Consider the following 18,447-nt stretch of genomic DNA (forward strand, 5'->3'; position numbering starts at 1 on the left):
CAACCAAAAGAGTCTTTCATAATCCCATGGCTAGGCTGGCTTTGGGGACATAGTATATAGCATTGGTTAACCTAGGTTGCAGGGCGCCCGGAAAAACAAGAGACCTATGCCAGTATGTGTTCAGGGCCTAGGTCCCCGGGTAGGTGTGTTATCACCAGGGTCATTCAGTATATAATTGTTTCATTGTTTCGTCAAAACAAGGGACCTATGCCAGGGTGCGTTAAGGGCCTAGGTCCCCCGGTAGGTGTGTTATCATCAACGTCATTCAGTATGTAATTGTTCCATTGTTTGCTCACCCTGTGATGCTAAAGCCGTTTGCTCATAAAGCGCAGGAGCACCGCTAGAAAAACTAGAGGGGTCTTGGGTTCCTGGGTGAACCCCAGCAGCCTAACCCAGTCAAGCCCGTCGAGCCTCTGGCTGGTCACACGTGCTGCGGAATCCACTCAACTTTCCTCAGGTGCAGTCAGGTCCATCCTGCAGAGGGACCTTCTGTGGACCTGTTCTTTCACCTCCCTAACCCGAGGATTGTATTCAAACCACCGTGGATCGCTCACGTAAAATGGTCACTGCGCCTAACACCTGGGATCCCGTAACCCTGATCTGTCTTGGCTTCAGAGCGTTTTTTGACTAGTTCCCACTTTCCTGAAGCTTGTCAAAGGTAGGCGACGGCTAGTTGGAACGGAAAAATTTTACAAAACTTCTTATTCTCGGAAGTAAATGGGAAGAGAGAGTGCTTAAGGAAGAAGGGAAGTTGAGGGTGGGTAAGGAGGAGGGAGCGGGAGTTAGCGGTAGATTGTCACTTTAAGATATCCTCAAGGCGAAAAAGGCGAAAGACACCTTGCTAAATCCCTCGAATTCGAAGACACTGGGAGAGGGCGGGGATAGCAAAGATTTCGCGAATTTTGAGAGGCATTGGGACTACGTAATCCCGCGATCTTATGACTAAACGAACGCGATTTAGGCAGAAGTAACGGTAGCGATAAAGGGATTGGGTGGTGGTGGTGGTGGAGGGGTGGAGCCAACGAGGACGCACGTCGTGCGTGCTGACGTAGTATAGCTGCGGGAGGGGCCATATTACCGCGTAGGCTAACCAGTGTACTTAAGAGGTGTAGGGCCTGTGTGAGAGCTCCGTTATTCGGTCTCACACCTACGTTCGGCTCCCGTATTTTTCGCTTCTCTTCAGGGATGAGTCATGTGGTGGTGAAAAATGACCCTGAACTGGACCAGCAGGTGAGTCAAAGTAAGCCTCCCGAGGCTTTCTACGGGACCCTTTACTTGGCCTAACGGTTTGTGGCGCACTGCTAATTAGTTTTTCAGTTTCACTTCTTGTGGGTTCGTGTGTTATGTGACTGAGACGCTACGGAAATGGGGAAAGAAACTGCATGAGACCATGACAAGACCACGTACGGAAGAGACCGGACGATGGCAGTAACCTTAACAGTAGTGGTTACGCTGGTATTCTGGTGTAGTACCGGGCCTCACGCAATGGCGGCTTTTGTGTTTGCCTGAGCGCGTGGAGACGCGCATGTGCGACCACGGACCCGTTAGTGAGAAGGGGCGGGGAGGGAGGCGGTTCGCAAAAGGGGACCATTTTAATGTCCAGGGATAAGGTCCTCACTAGGCACCTCTGACGTATTTGCAGTAGTGTCATTGTTAAGAAGAAAGTGTATTCAGGCCACCCAGTGTGTGTAGCGAGAAGAAAGAGTATGGTCTTTGCTCGGGCAAATGGCGACAGTCTTTGTATACTATTGTGTGAGTGGGCAGCGCTGTGTTCCTTGAGCAGAGGGGCCAGGCCTGTGGAATTCTTGAAGACGGGTGACTATAAAGCATAGCGAGACAAGTATCCTGTATCTTGTTTTTGGCGGGGTCCCGTGGTCACGGAGCAACCGTTGCCCGGGTGCTGAGCGTGCCGAAACTGGGCTTCCGGTATGGAAAGTTTTGTGACGCAGAAGGACCGGAAAGGGATGGTGGGGAGGGTAGGGAAGGATGGCTGCCGTGTGTTTCTCTTGACCCTATAGAAATAATGGAAATTGGACGCCCGCGGAAAGACACCTGGAAGCTTAGGGATCCCGCATTGCGCTACACTCCTTTGTTAATTCAGTCACTGGACAGCCGCCTAGCCGAGACCTGTGCGGTTTTGGTGTAGTATTGTACATTTACGTTAAGCGATACATGCAGAAGTCGTCCGCTAGAAAATTAACCTCGAATGTTGATTAGCGGGACAGGTTACTTGTGGTTTACTTTCTTATTACCGTTGAAGGAATGTTGATATGGGTTTAACTCTTTCCATTAAGGAGAGATCCTTTACTTTGAAAGTCTGGGCGATGAGGGAGAAGATATGTGGTCAACGTGTTAGATCAGACTCTTTTTCTGTGTCAGGAACCCACCGCGCTTTTGCATTTGGCACTCCAGTCGTTTGCAAGCTTATCCATCCCTGCATTTCTGCCTCCCAAGTCTAGGGGAGAGAATAAATAAAGAGCATACTTGTTTTTTTTAACCAAAAAAGGATACCATCCGAACTTCTTAGTTGTGATTAAAGCTTAGTGATGCTAAGTAATTTTAAATTTTGTTGTTAGGTGTCGTTTGAGGGATTTAATGGTCTGCCTTTGAAGGTTATTTTTCCACTGACGGCGTATTAACGCCTGCAATTTACTGAGACTTGATGTGTGAAATATTAAATAGACCACAGAAGTAGAAAATGAAGAGCCTGGGCAATACGAATTTATGTTTTCTATGTAATTGGCATCCGTTTAACTCTTGATAAACCGTGCTCTCTAGTTCACTAGAATTAAGTAGTAAACAAATTCAAATGGCAAAATTTTTAAGTACAGTAGTATCTTAATGATTCATGTAATGTGATAGTAGCTTGAACTTTTAATATATATGTAAGCATGCTACGGCATAGGAAGGTTGTGCAAAAAGGTGACGAAGTTGCTCTTGGCATTGGTTTTAACGTGTTTTTTGAAAAAAATCTGTTTTGACGTAACTTTTTTTTTTTTTCCGTCACCGCTTAAGAGTAGTTCTCGGTAGGGTATTATGCTGAAAGTCCTTAGAGCGAAATAACCTTTTTTCTTTTTTTAAAATCCATCAGTATAAGGAGGCAGGAATTGAGATTGGATATGTCATTTTAGAAGCATTAAACACGAGATGTGTTGCTTATTAACTTTGTAACCAAAGACCTCCGAATTTGATGTTTAGTATGGGAGAGATAAGTGCTACCATCTTCATAAAGTATCAAACATTAAATGACAGCTGTGTAAAGCCGTATAGTACTCAAAACGTAGTGAAGTTGGTTTTTATTTTAGCTTTTGATGTTTAGGAATTTATCTGCATTAAAAATAGTTGTACCGTCTTCAGGGCAAAGAGAAATTAAGGAATCTTCAAATGCTTCTAATGTCCATTTATTTTTAGGGTTAGAATATCAAGAAAACCACTGTCATTGGGAACATTTCACTATCATGACTAGCTAAATTGGATGTTGAAGTTACTGAGAAATTGATGGTAAATGTTTTTAGTTAGGAAAGTTTTCACTATGGATAATTGTGAAGGAAATTTTGTTTTGAATTAATGAATTCGAACTCATTACTGTGAAACTGCTGGTATTCAGCTGATGCCATTTGCATTTGTCATGGTTGGTAGACCTGGGCATCTTTAAAACCTTAGCAGGTAATGCCAGGCCGACATGGCAGCTAAGTTTGTGGTACAGGATAAGATTGGAATCTAGGTCTCATTTGTCTTTTGTGATGTTATCTGTTCTTGTGTATCAACATGTGAACTATCGATATCTCTTTTAGCTTGCTAACCTGGACCTGAACTCTGAAAAACAGAGTGGAGGAGCAAGTACAGCGAGCAGTAAGTAAAACTTTTTTTAAAAATGAAGTGTTTATTAGAGCTTAATGTTAATATCTTACTGGACTTGTTAATTTTAAATTTACATTTTTTTCTTTTCAATTTGACTATATAAAAATAAGAGATATTTTGGTATGTCTGGGTAATAAAATACACTGTTTACGTATGTCTACTGAAAATACAAAAAATTATCCTGGCGCTGTGGTACCTGCTTGTAGTCCCAGCTACTCATGCGGCTGAGATGGGAGAATTTGCTTGAGCCTGGGAGGCTGGAAGCTTCAGTGAGCTATCAGGCCACTGCACTCCAGCATGGGCGACAGAGACCTTGACTCAAAAAACAAAACAAAATCAAGAACCTTAATGTAATACACATTATTTTTAGAAAAGCATTGCCATTCATTTCTGGCCCAGCATGGAATATAAGCCCATCCTGTGAATTGACCTGCATTGTGTTAAACCTAATGAAAGAACTTTAAACTGTGCGTTTATGTGCTACACCTACTGCTGTTGCCCATGAAGAACCTAACATTCAGTGATAAAACCAAGCTCATCTGATTTTAAGGTGATGGGTTAGCTATATTCCTGTGAAAGGAAATTAGTTATAAAGACATTCTTTTGAAACACTTGGTCTTGTTTGTTTTTGTAAGATTGGGTGAGGTTAGTATTTGGATAGGAGGGTAAGGTTGGTGGTTATTTGGGTAGTGTCCCTGGTTTGAGTCCAGGTGTCTTAACTGTTGTTCAACAAGGAAAGCAGTTGGTACGCTCTGAAAACAAAACAAAACAAAACACTTTAAGTTTTATAAATTTATTTCAAACTTTGTCATTATATTAACGTTATAGAGATTTAACTGGTAGAGACATTTTTGGATATTTAGTTAAATCCAAAAGTAGATTTAGTTCAAATTTGGATTTTTGAGTAACAAAATCAAGTAGTCAGTTAATTACTGTCTACTTCATAAGTTATTTTACTTCTTAATCATAGACTGGGCTGTTGATTTAACTTTAAACACTTGATTTGTTTTCCAGATCATTTTCACTTTCCAACTTTTCATGTTTTTATGGTATTTAATCTACCAGTACAGATTTTTTTTTTTTGAGACAGAGTCTTGCTCTGTCACCCAGGCTGGAGTGCAGTGGTGCGATCTTGGCTCACCCCAAGCTCCCCCTCCCAAATTCATGCCATTCTCCTGCCTCAGCCTCCTGAGTAGCTGGGACTACAGGTGTCCGCGACCATGCCCAGCTAATTTTCTGTATTTTTTTTTCAGTAGAGACAGGGTTTCACCTTGTTAGCCAGGATGGTCTCGATCTCCTGACCTCTTGATCTGCCCACCTTGGCCTCCCAAAGTGCTGGGATTACAGGCGTGAGCCACTGTGACCAGCCCAATACAGATTTTTTAAAAGCCTCTTACTGGGTAGTTAATTTAGTATAGCACATAGAGTCTTTTTTTTTCCTAGTAGGCTTTTATACTGGGGTAATTACCATGTTTAATGGTCAGTGTTGATTCATGAAGCAGTTATTGGGAATAGATCCTTTTAAAACATAATTGTTAGATAACCACTACTAGCTACTGAAATATTTGTGGTTTGCAATGTATTTTAGAGTAAGCATTTTGTCCGCTCGTTTTGCAAAGTAGTTTATTGTATAAAATACAGGTTTTAAAAGTTTGTTTTCCAGGACCTATTTTTTAAGACATTTTCTAAAAAGGCAGTATCTTGGTGAAGTTATAGGCTTCTAATTTTACCTTTTCTCTTTTAGAAGGGCGCTATATACCTCCTCACTTAAGGAACAGAGAAGCATCTAAAGGTACGTCTTTAAGGCAACTTTGTAGACCTAATCTTTAGCATCTAATCAAAGCCGAGGGAAAAAAGTAACTTTAGGAAGTCTGTAAACGTTTTTCGTCCCCTCCTGTGCCTCTTTTGGACTGTCTTTAAGAACTAGCACTTTCTGTTTTTGGAAAAGTTCGTATAATGTTGAATGATGGATAGTTGTTGTTTCCTTTGGCAAACTGAGCCCAAAGAATCTGGGTTTTATATAGTGCTTTACCTGTTTGTAAACATTTATGTTTGAAATTTGAAACCAGTGTATTTGTGGAAATGCCTTATGTAAAAGAAACAGTGTAGTAATAAAGTCCTGCTTGCTGCTGTCTCGAAAAGTTAGCACAGCAAAAATGGGTTTTTTTTTTTTCAGATTAGTTAACAGTTGTTAAGACTACCACTTTTGGCCACATCCATTAAGCTGGTGAGACTGTCTGGTTTTGGCTTAAAACAGCTTCATTTGAAAGGTGTTGTATGAAATGCATTAAAACACTTAGGATGGTTTACTATTAAATTTGTAATTTAGAAAAGTTTAATTGGGGTGATGTTTTGAGTGCTGCATATACATCAAAAAAATTCTAGGAGAAGGAAAGGTCAGGAAAAGTATTTAAAACCAAAAGGAAAGAAGGTAATGATAAAGAGGTGTGGAGTGGGTTTGTATTTCTATGTTTAGTCTGTAGCCTTTGTATAAGGCTAAGTATGTTTATCAGAAAACCACTTAGCTAATGATTGTATTCTTTTTCAGAATAACTGGAGAATTTCTTTTATCACAGGTATTCTTAGTATTGCATCTGGCTGGAATTGCATCAAAGGTTTATTAAGTGCCTTAAGGAGAGTTGGCAATGTTTTAGTAGTTGAGGGGATGGAAGAGACCTTAAACATCTAACTTCCTAAATCTGGGAAGTACAATTGATTTAGTACAATAGATCTAGACTTAGGAAGTACAATTATTCATTTGTCTGATATTGGAGATTTAAAAGCAGGGGAAAATAACTTTATTAACTTGTAACTTTAAACATTCATTGGAATGTTTGAATTTAGGTAAGTGTGTGGTTGTGGAGTGAGTTTACTCTTGTCATTTTTTTTTATCAGTTTGTAGACCTGGAAAGTAGGCAACAGTGAGGGTTTTTTTTTTTTTTTTTAACACAAGTATACCTTATTCTTACGGAGCATATTAAGATTACATAGTTACTTTTGTACTTTTAGAATTTGAGACTGTCTTAGAGGTCTGGTAGAGCAAAGTAGACAACATGGAAATTCCTTGTTTTGTATTGACTACTTTCATTTAGTTGATGTGTTTCTTTTTGGTGTTACTAGATAAAGCTAGATTTTAAAAAATGCATTAAGATGCTCAACTAACTAGTCCTGTTTATACTGTTGTTGATAGGTAGCAAGTTGCCTTCTCCAGGTTCTTCATTGAATGAGTCCTTGTTTACCATGATGCTTGCTACATAGAGTTGCTACATACTGCTATGAATGAGTAGTTTTTTGGTCATAAAGTGCATAGAGTGGAGCTTTTTTTTTTGAGACGGAGTCTTGCTGTGTTGTCCAGTCTGGAGTACAGTGGTGCGATCTCAGCTCACTGCAAGCTCCACCTCCTGGGTTCACGCCATTCTCCTGCCTCAGCCTCCTGAGTAGCTGGGACTATAGGTGCCCACCCCAACGCCTGGCTAATTTTTTTGTATTTTTAGTAGTGATGGGGTTTCACCGTGTTAGCCAGGATGGTTTTGATCTCATGACCTTGTGATCCGCCTGCCTCCGCCTCCCAAAGTGCTGGGATTACAGGTGTGAGCCATCTCTGTCTTAATCCATCTGACATATTTCTTCTGATTATGTCAAGCTTTTCTTAGTTCAAGCTTTTCTCTAGGGTAACCCACAGTCCCTGAGGTAATCTTTTACTTAGCTGGGCCTTCCCAAAATGTGTATTATATATAGCATATGTTAAATGTTTAGGTTTAACACCATTTGTATTATTCAGGATTTGTCAAGGATGGGACATAACTAAGAAACTAACATAGTGGACTTGCATTAGCTACAAGTTCAGCTTAAAAATTGGGAACTTGGAATCCCTCTTAGTCAGTCATAGCTTAAAAAAAAGACTCATCTTAAATAATTTAATAGGAGTAGGTTTATATTTTGGATATGTAACATTTACACTTATAAAATGAACGAAAAAAATTGTTACGATAGTATAGTATTAATAGCATAGCTATGTTACATGCAAGCTACCTTGTTCTCAGGTCATGAGATTACTTTGCTTCATATAATAATCTCTGGTGGAAGAAAACATTAAAGCTTTTAAAAATTCTGCTTATGGGACTTGTTGACTTTTGGTCCCATGAAAAGATAAAGGAAGACTACATGTGAAGTACTTCATATATGGAAAGATGCAGATTATGTAAAAGTCTTGTCACCTTCTGATTTTTGCTTTTTTGTTGAAGGATTCCATGATAAAGACAGTTCAGGTTGGAGTTGCAGCAAAGATAAGGATGCATATAGCAGTTTCGGGTCTCGAGATTCTAGAGGAAAGTCTGGTTATTTCAGTGAACGTGGAAGTGGATCAAGGGGAAGGTAAATCTCAGCTTGTATGTGTATACAGTAGCAATTTAGGAATCTTAATTTGGTAAGTTCTCATTCTTCATACTTTCAATGGTCAAGCATGTTTTTAACAGATTACTCATGGATTTAAAGCAGAATGTTGGTTTACTCATTGTTGTGTTAGCAGTAAGAGATCTTTACGAAAATTAATGTATTAAATTAGATGAATATGGTATTTGACACAGTGAAATCTGTTTCGACTTAAATGATACTTACAGCATGTCTGTGACAGCTTTAAACACTTCATTTTTGATGTGTGTTATAAGTTGATCTTAAAAACCTAATAGCTGTATTTAATCCTGTCTTCTGTTTTTCACAAATAGGAATAAAACTCTTAAAATATTATCTTGTCACATGTCTACTTTCATATAAAGGAGAAATTCAAGTGTTATTCCTGCTTTCCTACTAGTAAATATATTTAGATGATACTATTTTAAATGAAGATATAAAGTATGTAACTAGTATAAGTATTTGAAAACCTAATTCTTAGCATGTGAGGTCTAAGCTGTGTGATTTTATACAAATTTTTATAATTTTCTTAAAAATGAAGATGTAAATTACATTCTAAGTACTGGTTAATTAGAGGGCCTTACTTCACATGAGAAACGAATATTGAATTGCCAGTATCTTTGACAGGTGGTTGTGTTCAGTAATTCAACTGATACCCGAATACGTTTCTAGAGCGATGGTAATCTAACATGGGCTAAATCATGTACTTTTGATTGCTTGTGTCATTCAGATTTGATGATCGTGGACGGAGTGACTATGATGGTATTGGCAATCGTGACAGACCTGGCTTTGGCAGATTTGAACGGAGTGGACATAGTCGTTGGTGTGACAAGTCAGATGAAGATGACTGGTCAAAACCACTTCCACCAAGCGAACGCTTGGAGCAGTAAGTTTTTGAAGTGTATGTTAATTGTTATGAAATTTATTGCTTAGTATAACATATGTAATAATTCTTTGATTTCAGAGAACTGTTTTCTGGAGGAAACACTGGGATTAACTTTGAGAAATACGATGATATACCAGTAGAGGCAACCGGCAGTAACTGTCCTCCACATATTGAGAATGTAAGTTTTTTGTTTGACTCTTAAAGTTATTAATGCAAACCCATTGGATTATAAAAAAAATTAATGTCATTATTAAGAATAATTGTGGAATTAAAAATTCATCAAACATTTGAAGCATCCAATTTTTTTTTTTTTTTTTTTTTTGAGACAGAGTCTTGTTCTGTCACGCGGGCTGGAGTGCAGTGGCATGATCTGAGCTCACTGCATTCTCCTCTCTGGGTTCAGGCCATTCTCCCACCTCAGTGTCTTAAGTAACTGGGACTACAGGCGCACACCACCACACCCAGCTGATTTTTGTACTTTTAGTAGAGACAGGGTTTCGCCATGTTGGCTAGGCTGGTCTCAAATTCCTGATCTCAAGTGATCTTCTTCACACCTTAGCCTCCCAGAGTGCTGGGACTACAGGCATCAGCCACCATACCTGGCCTCCAAAAACTTTTTTCAATGTAGATTAAACCCAGGCATTTTCTTAAAAAATGCCACGAATCTTTTACTGAAATCATAGCATCTGTAAACCAAATCAGACAGTTTAGTTGGTTACTTCCATTAATATGTTAGTATAAAACAGAAATTGCTACAGATACATACAGCATTTTGTATCTGCTGTGTTTACTTCTGTATTTACTTGTATTTGATTAACCTGGTTAAATTTCTCGGCAGTTTAGCGATATTGACATGGGAGAAATTATCATGGGGAACATTGAACTTACTCGCTATACTCGTCCTACTCCAGTGCAAAAACATGCCATTCCTATTATTAAGGGAAAAAGAGACTTAATGGCTTGTGCCCAAACAGGTAAGCTTACTTGATACGAAGTGAAAAGTTAAGAATACCTGATCAGACTTACTTTAAAAGTAGTATGTTCTGAAGGGATGTTCCGAATCCTATGTTTAGCATTTGAGGTAGGTAAACATTAGCTGAGGATGTGTCTTTTTGTGTATACCTTTGGATCCTTGGGATGAAACTAGTGTTTTTATCTGGACATCTTGAGGAAGCTTATGGCAAAATCTTCTTTAAGAAATAGAACTGTGTATTTTGCAGTTAACTCCTGCAAAATAGAAGCTAGCAAACTGCAGCCTTTAGGTCAAACCTAGCTCTTGTTTATTTTTCAGTAGCTCTTGTTATTTTTGAATAGCTGTATTGAAATATAGCCATATCCATTTGTTACGTCTGTAGCTGTAGAGGTTAGCCAGAGATGTGGCAGAGAGACTGGCTTGCAAGAGCCATGTAGCTCTTCACAGAAAGTTTACTGACCCCTGCTTTACCTTCCAACAGTATATAGTGATTACAAAGAAATGTTGAACTAAAAGTTGATGCCACTTTTCAGAAAAATGGTTGTGTTTTGTACAAATTGAAATGCATTGTGTAAAAATAAAGTACAGTAGACATTTTATGTTCTTAGGTTTGCCATATAAATTTACTATAACTTCCTAGAAAATTGGAAATAAAGTAAGAAAAATTTTCTTAATATTCAAGGGCATTTAGAACACTTTGTCATCTGTTAATATTCAGAAATGATAAGGCAGTGTTTTGTTTTCAGGATCTGGGAAAACTGCAGCATTTCTTTTACCCATACTGAGTCAGATATATACAGATGGTCCAGGAGAAGCTTTGAAGGCTGTGAAGGTAAAGGTTTTGTTACAAAATAAGACATTTTTGTTTTAAAAAGCCTTGTAAAGCCCCGTTGACTTTTCTAACTGAAGCCGTATATACTTTATTTTCATTTTTTTTTACCCTATTCACCCACTGAAAATAAGTTTGTAGATGTAATCTGCAAATCATAAAGAGAAAGTGATGAATTTTTAAAAATAAGTTTTGGGTTATAAATTTAAAATTGTATTTATTTTTTAGGAAAATGGAAGGTATGGGCGCCGCAAACAATATCCAATATCCTTGGTTTTAGCCCCAACAAGAGAATTGGCTGTACAGATCTATGAGGAAGCCAGAAAAGTAAAATACTCATTTTAGTGATTATTGCTTTTCTCATTTATCAAATGATGTTTTCATAGCCACTGACATGTTCTTTGCTTAAAGTTTTCCTACCGGTCTAGAGTTCGTCCTTGTGTAGTTTATGGTGGTGCTGATATTGGTCAGCAGATTCGGGACTTAGAACGTGGATGCCACTTGTTAGTAGCCACTCCAGGACGTCTAGTGGATATGATGGAAAGAGGAAAGATTGGATTAGACTTCTGCAAGTATGTCAGTTTTCATATATGGGATGCATCTGTTTTTGTGTTAAAAGTTGATTACTTTTGCTGTATTTTACTAGTACTGCTTTAACTTTAGTAATTTAATTTTCTTCATAGTTTTGAAAATTGCAGTTAACGTTTTTGTTAAAGAGTAAATGAAATTTTAATTGAGGCTCTGAGCATTTTAACAATGAACATGGGTAATTTGGTTGTCACCTTGAGCATTTTATCGCATGATTTTTTGTGTGTGTGTGTATGCATTTGTTGAATATGTGTCAAATTGTGATACTGCAATAGTTACTATTTCAGTAACTATGTTAGTGTAATTAATTACACGACTATATATAGTAATTAGTTTCTCAGATCTAATAATCCAATATCAACTGAGGGTTTTCATAATAGGTACTTAGTGTTGGATGAAGCTGATAGGATGCTGGATATGGGATTTGAACCTCAGATACGTCGTATAGTTGAACAAGATACTATGCCACCAAAGGGCGTTCGTCACACCATGATGTTTAGTGCTACTTTTCCTAAGGAAATACAGGTACTGTTTGACGTTTGAACTTGTATTCAGAACATTTGCGTTTATTCATTATCTTCAGATAATTTATGTATTAAAATAGGTAATTGAGTATTTTTCTCACTGTTTCAGATGCTTGCTCGTGACTTTCTGGATGAATATATCTTTTTGGCTGTAGGTAGAGTAGGCTCTACCTCTGAGAACATCACACAGAAAGTAGTTTGGGTGGAAGACTTAGATAAACGGTCATTTCTGCTGGACCTTTTAGGTGCAACAGGTAAATTGTGAATAAGAATAGTGTCAGTTACATGTAAAGATAATAATCTCTTTACCTCTCTTCTGGCCTTTCCCCCTGTCTTTTATCCTCTTTCTAAACATGGCTAAAACAATGCTTACATTAATTGGCTCTGTTTGCATGCTTCCAAGATGTATTTTAGCACAAGGACTAGAATTAAGCCAGTTAATAATTCAGATTAAGTAGTGATGCTAATTCACTGTGAGTAAACAAAGCCTTATAATGTTTCAGGGAGGGATTCACTGACTTTAGTGTTTGTGGAGACCAAAAAGGGAGCAGATTCCCTGGAGGATTTCTTATACCATGAAGGATATGCTTGTACTAGTATTCATGGAGACCGGTCACAGAGAGATCGAGAGGAGGCCCTTCACCAGTTTCGCTCGGGAAAAAGCCCAATTCTAGTGGCTACAGCTGTATGTATATTTTATTTTTTAGTTAATCGTGTGGATAGTGCTTTTTTTTTAATAGAAGTTATTTTTCAGGTGGCAGCACGAGGACTAGACATTTCAAATGTGAGACACGTTATCAATTTTGATTTGCCAAGTGATATTGAAGAATATGTGCATCGTATTGGCCGTACAGGACGTGTAGGAAACCTGGGTAAGGGGTTTGTTAGACAGTTCATTTTTTTATTGTGATGCATACAGCCAAGATTTGACACAGAATCTTAAAAATAGAACGTTTATTTTTGAGGTAAAATTTCATATCAGATTAATCAAACAAGTAAAAGTTTTTCTTCCAGTCTCTTTGGTTTGGTTATATTACAAATTACAATGTCATATTTTAGTTTCCTACTTACTATATTTTATATAGGAATATAAGAATACTCCGCTACTTTATGGAAACTGAATGTACTTTTTTTGAACACTTTAGGCCTTGCCACCTCATTCTTTAATGAAAAAAATATGAATATTACAAAGGATTTGTTGGATCTTCTTGTAGAAGCTAAACAAGAAGTGCCTTCTTGGTTGGAAAATATGGCTTATGAACACCACTACAAGGGTGGCAGTCGTGGACGATCTAAAAGGTACACACTTTTGAGCCTTCACTCTTGTTATTACTAGGGGCAAGAAGCGTTCAGAGTTAATTTAAAAGTGTTAAACAGTTATTTTCAACAATAATACATAAACATTTTGGGCAAGGGATGACTATTAGAGAGGGTGACAAGGTTGTGTCAGTTCCTCACCGCTGTGAGTCCTGTAGAAACACTGTTAGAACACATTGGGACATTAATGGGATGGTTCCCATTGGAACATAATGGAATTGAAGTGAAAAATTGGGGATTGCAAAGTTTAAGCAGGAATTTTCAGTTTAATTGAACTTTATACTTAACACTGCCATGCCATATTTTTGCTTACAATAATAGATTCAGTGGAGGATTTGGTGCCAGAGACTATCGACAAAGTAGTGGTTCCAGCAGTTCTGGCTTTGGTGCTAGTCGTGGAAGCAGCAGCCGCAGTGGTGGAAGTGGTTACGGCAACAGCAGAGGATTTGGTGGAGGTAATGTTAATTTTTCTTTTAGGAAAGGCATTTTGTTTTTCTTTTTTTTTTTGAGATGGAGTCCCACTGTGTCACTCAAGCTGGAGTCCAGTGGCCTGATCTCGACTCACTGGAAGTAACCCTCCTGTCTCAGCCTCCTAAGTAGCTGGGATTACAGGTGCGTGGCAACATGCCCAGCTCATTTTTTTCTATTTTTAATAGAGATGGGGTTTCACCATGTTGGCCAGGCTGGTCTCTACCTCCTGACCTCATGATCCGCACACCTTGGCCTCCCAAAGTGCTGGGATTAGAGACTTGAGCCACTGTGCCTGGCCTGGGCCCTTTGTTTTTCTTACAAGTTCTCTTTTTCAAAATGTAATTCATTGGGGAAATTTGATTTCTGAGGGACACAAAATGCAACACTAGATTTCTTTTACTGGTTTTATGTTAAAGTACTTGAGGAAAAAAAAGGTGTTAATGGATGACTTAATTTCTCTCTCAACATTTTTCTTGATAGGTGGCTATGGAGGCTTCTACAATAGTGATGGATATGGAGGAAATTATAACTCCCAGGGGGTTGACTGGTGGGGCAACTGAATCTGCTTTGCAGCAAAGTCACCCTTACAAACAAGCTAATATGGAAACCACATGTAACTTAGCCAGACTATATCGTGTAGCTTCAAGAACTTGCAGTGCATTACCAGCTGTGATTCTCCTGATAATTCAAGGGAGCTCAAAGTCACAAGAAGAAAAATGAAAGGAATAAACAGCAGCCCCATTCAGAAATGGTTTGAAGACGTAAATTGCTGTAGTTTGGATTAAACTCTTCCCTTCCTGCTTTAGTCCTACCCCAAACTGCATTTATAATTTTGTGACTGAGGATCATTTGTTTGTTAACGTACTGTGACTTTAGACAACTTACTACTTTGATGTCCTGTTGGCTCAGTAATGCTCACGATACCAATTGTTTTGACAAAATAAATTTACTAAACTTGGCCTAAAATCAAACCTTGGCACACAGGTATGATACAACTTTAACAGGAATCATCAATTCATCCATAAATATAAAAAGGAAAAAAAACTTCTGGCAGTAGCCTGCATTAGGACTGTTTAGTTTTTGCAGACTTGGGGGTTGGGAGAACATCTTAAAGCATTAAAGCATAGGTTTTTTATATGGCCAACCTGTACTAAATTAAGTTCTGACTTGCTCACTCTATCCTGGATAGACACTTAGAAACTTACACTCTTTAAGCCATTCCAGTCATGATGAGGTGGAATGTATCAATATACCCATTAATATTTTTGAAAGAGCTCTTTTAGGTTAATTCAAGTAAGTACAGCAGTTTCTCATTTAATGTTTAGGGAGTTTATTCTGAGCTAGGCAAACGTGGGCATACTATCACAAGAAAGGTTTAAAGCTTTGATAAAATGGGGGAGATTTCATTTAATCAGTTTTTTTAATGCCTGCTATAGAAATTTGAAATGTTAGAATGGCTGACCATGGCAGTGACCAGGCCTCACTACAGGCCTGGTTGGATTCTGGTCTTTAATGCATGCTAGTGTTGATGTTTTTTGGTCAAGAAGGGTTTAAACAGAAAGGATTATGCAGCAGGCTTTAATTTAATGTAGATTCATATTGCTCTGTTAAAGCTGCATTGAAATGTTAAAATGGCTTACACTTGTAGACTTTGCAAATCTAAGAGTAACAGAAATCCTTGAAATCACAGATTGCAAATACGTACTAAACTGCACAAGGAGTGTGTTCTATATGTGCAGTTTTAGTGTGTTTTAGTTGCATAGGTTTCCATGGTATTTATAGTCTCTTGTGCTAAATTTGGCCAAAGATGATTGTCCACCACTAAAAATGCCTCCCACTTGGAATTCTGTACTGATTTTGTGGCCAGATGCAATGATCTTTAAAAACAGATCTTTTCAGTGGCATAAGAAGTTGGCAAAAATTTCTTAAAGTGCAATAGATTTTCAAGTGTATTGTGCCTTGTTCTAAAACTTTTAAGTAGGTGCATTTGACAGTATTGAGGTCATTTGTTAAGGTGCTATTTCAATTAGTGTAGGTTTAGACTCTTGTACATTTCTCCCATAACTTTTTACAAAGTACTTATTTTATTGCACATTCAGAGAATTTTATATATATATATGTCTTGTGTGGGTGTCCTTGACCTTCCAATCTTATTTTGTCTCTTGGAGATTGTTGAATGCAGCCAGTGAAGAAGTAGATTCCTAAATTTTATTGGGGACCATGGAATGGTAGTTGAGAAGAAAACTATTTGCACACAACAGATTTTAGATACTTTTTGCTGCTAGTTGTGTAATATTTATTGAACATTTCGACAAATATTTATTTTTGTAAGCCTAAAAATGATTCTTTGAAAGTTTAAAGAAACTTGACCAAAAGACAGTACAAAAAACACTGGCACTTGAATGTTGAATGTCACCGTATGTGAAATAATATATTTCGGGGTAGTGTGAGCTTTTAATGTTTAAGTCCTATTAAACTTGAGTCAAATTAAGCAGACCCGGCATTGGCAATGTAGCTGTAATTTTCTGACAAAATTTAAGACAAAATTGTCAACTTGAAACTAAAACATGCCAAGGTTTTGATATACTTGTCTTAAGATATTAGTGAAACACTTCTGAACACTGATAGGAAGTGTCTACATCCACAAAGTTTCTCTGAGTTTTGTTATGTGTTTTGTTTTGTTTGATTTTCAGTGATTGTCTGGCATATTTACAGTCTCAAACGTGGTTATTTTTGTCAGTGACTTAACATTCAGTTTTATCAGCCAGCAGTATTTTTCAGTAAATAAAGAATGGAATTGCTGAATGTAATCATTGAACCTTGAGTCACTGTAAAAGTTTAGTAATTGCTTATTGTATTAGTTTTAGATGCTGGCACTGCATGTGCTCTGTTTATTCTGATTTTACTAAAATAAAAAGTTCAAAAGTCTTTCTGCCGTCACTTGTAGCTTAATGTTGAGTTGAAGATGAACTTGTGCTCTTAACCTGAAGATTTGAAATCTGATTTCTTGGCTAACTACCAAAGCTGTTTGTGAAATATGTCCTGAGGCTAGAAGTAGTTCTTTCTTTGCCTTACATATTTGAATAAATGATGAAGGTGGTAGAAGGTTGGAGTTGTGAGGCAGGTTTTGTATTCTAACTGATGGAAATCTAAAAGGTCTATACATGCAGCATGTATTGCATTTTGGTTTAAGCAACTTAATACGAGTGTGATTGTTATTTTAAGCATTCTTGATGTGAAAGATGGCTGAACTAAATGAATTGAGTAAAAAGTCAGTTGCCTAACAAATTACCTTTTGATTGTAAGTAGTTACCTACTTAAGGTCAAGAGTTACTTGGAGTAGGTTAATGATAGTTGAGAATCGCATAAGCACCTTTTGTCCAACTTCTTTTTTCTGGTGGCTGACAATCCCATTAACACATTGCAGCAGTTAGTGCCGCCTAACAAACACGATAGGCAAACTAGGCAAACTGGTCTAACGTGTTAACGTTTGAAATAGGTTTTTTTAAGGAAGTCAAGAACCTCAGTGTCCCTTTGTGTCCCCTTTTGGCAACCAACCTCAAACTGCAAAGGATAAGCACTGTTCTTTTAACAGCACACATAAACTTTAGTCTAATAAACTTGGTGTAAAGGAGATCTACAGGTTTTTTTTTAACTCATTGTTTGCACTGCTACGTTTGTGAGATGAAATTACGTTGTTACTTAGAATTGTAACATAATGATAGTTGTGTGGAATCCTGTTGTGTAAATAGCACCTAATTTCTAGTTTGTAGTGGCAACAAACTGTTTTAATATGATTATGGTAAATGGCAATGCTCCTACATGTCTTACCTGTTTTCAGTAGATACTGCTGGTTTTCAGAAGTATTTATGCCATTTTGCACTTGGTCTTACAGTTTATTTGTGGTTGCTCTATATTCTCAACATTACTTGGTTTCTTACACACCTTATACACATATAAGTAGGTGTGTTATTTTAATTTGTATTAATCATCCTGATGACGATTGAATGATATGACACGAGCTGTCTTTTGAGGTTCATGCAGTTAAAAAGAATTCATCCTTATCAATTACAGGCATACTTAGTAAATGATCTGATTTTTGGGTACTGCTATCTCCAGATAAAAGATACAATGTAGGTAAAATTGGATTTGCAATTAAGTTGTTAAGGTTGGTTGATGGTAATAGAGTTTAGTTAATTTACTATTGATGTTTGAAGATTAGTAAATAATATTTGTAGAACACATACTATGTGGAAATTCTGCAGTGAACTAGCCAAATAGTGACCAAATTAAGTTAACTTTTTCTACCAATGGAAATGGTCTCCCATTTCCTTCCCTCCTGCTCAGGTGATTTTTAGGTGTGATCTTCCACTGAATCATTGTATCTGTCTTCTCCAAGACTGCAGGCTCAGAAATTGAATGTGCATGTTGTTTGCACACAAGTATGTGTATTTGTCTTTTGAAGACCACAGTGGTCTAATGCCCATTTTTAGGAGTGTGAGTTCTTTAGATTCAGAGAATAATTGATCAATTAGGATCTGAGTTCCATGGCAGGAAGTATAGCTGGAATGATCTCATTCCTATTGGA

The 18,447-nt window shown here is 37.6% G+C and overlaps 1 protein-coding gene across 2 annotated transcripts; it reads left to right on the top strand.

The window, feature by feature from the left end:
* The first annotated feature begins 290 nt into the window (after nucleotides 1-290).
* Nucleotides 291-16,787, top strand: DDX3Y (DEAD-box helicase 3 Y-linked). 2 transcript variants are annotated; one of them, XM_054473518.1, is made up of 18 exons: nucleotides 291-658; nucleotides 1,184-1,230; nucleotides 3,795-3,852; nucleotides 5,606-5,653; nucleotides 8,106-8,235; nucleotides 9,002-9,157; nucleotides 9,236-9,335; nucleotides 9,996-10,131; nucleotides 10,877-10,962; nucleotides 11,188-11,286; nucleotides 11,371-11,531; nucleotides 11,928-12,072; nucleotides 12,181-12,325; nucleotides 12,575-12,756; nucleotides 12,826-12,943; nucleotides 13,217-13,370; nucleotides 13,710-13,843; nucleotides 14,340-16,787. In XM_054473518.1, exons 2-18 carry the CDS (start codon nucleotides 1,186-1,188, stop codon nucleotides 14,417-14,419), a joined length of 1,977 nt encoding a protein of 658 aa, XP_054329493.1. In that variant the 5' UTR covers nucleotides 291-658; nucleotides 1,184-1,185; the 3' UTR covers nucleotides 14,420-16,787. The 2 variants fall into 2 exon arrangements, with proteins under 2 accessions (XP_054329493.1, XP_054329494.1); XM_054473519.1 differs by lacking the exon at nucleotides 291-658 and having other exon boundaries at nucleotides 964-1,230.
* The last annotated feature ends 1,660 nt before the right edge of the window (nucleotides 16,788-18,447 follow it).

This window comes from Pongo pygmaeus, chromosome Y, assembly GCF_028885625.2.
Source record: "Pongo pygmaeus isolate AG05252 chromosome Y, NHGRI_mPonPyg2-v2.0_pri, whole genome shotgun sequence".
NCBI classification, from domain to species: Eukaryota; Metazoa; Chordata; class Mammalia; order Primates; family Hominidae; genus Pongo; species Pongo pygmaeus.

What these genes read in the sequence shown, in the direction of transcription:
- DDX3Y (XM_054473518.1), top strand. Translation starts at nt 1,186, where the DNA reads ATGAGTCATGTGGTGGTGAAAAATGACCCTGAACTGGACCAGCAG. An exon ending in ACCCTGAACTGGACCAGCAG is followed by an intron (nt 1,231 to 3,794) that starts GTGAGTCAAAGT and finishes TATCTCTTTTAG; the next exon opens with CTTGCTAACCTGGACCTGAA. An exon ending in AGTCGTGGACGATCTAAAAG is followed by an intron (nt 13,371 to 13,709) that starts GTACACACTTTT and finishes TTACAATAATAG; the next exon opens with ATTCAGTGGAGGATTTGGTG.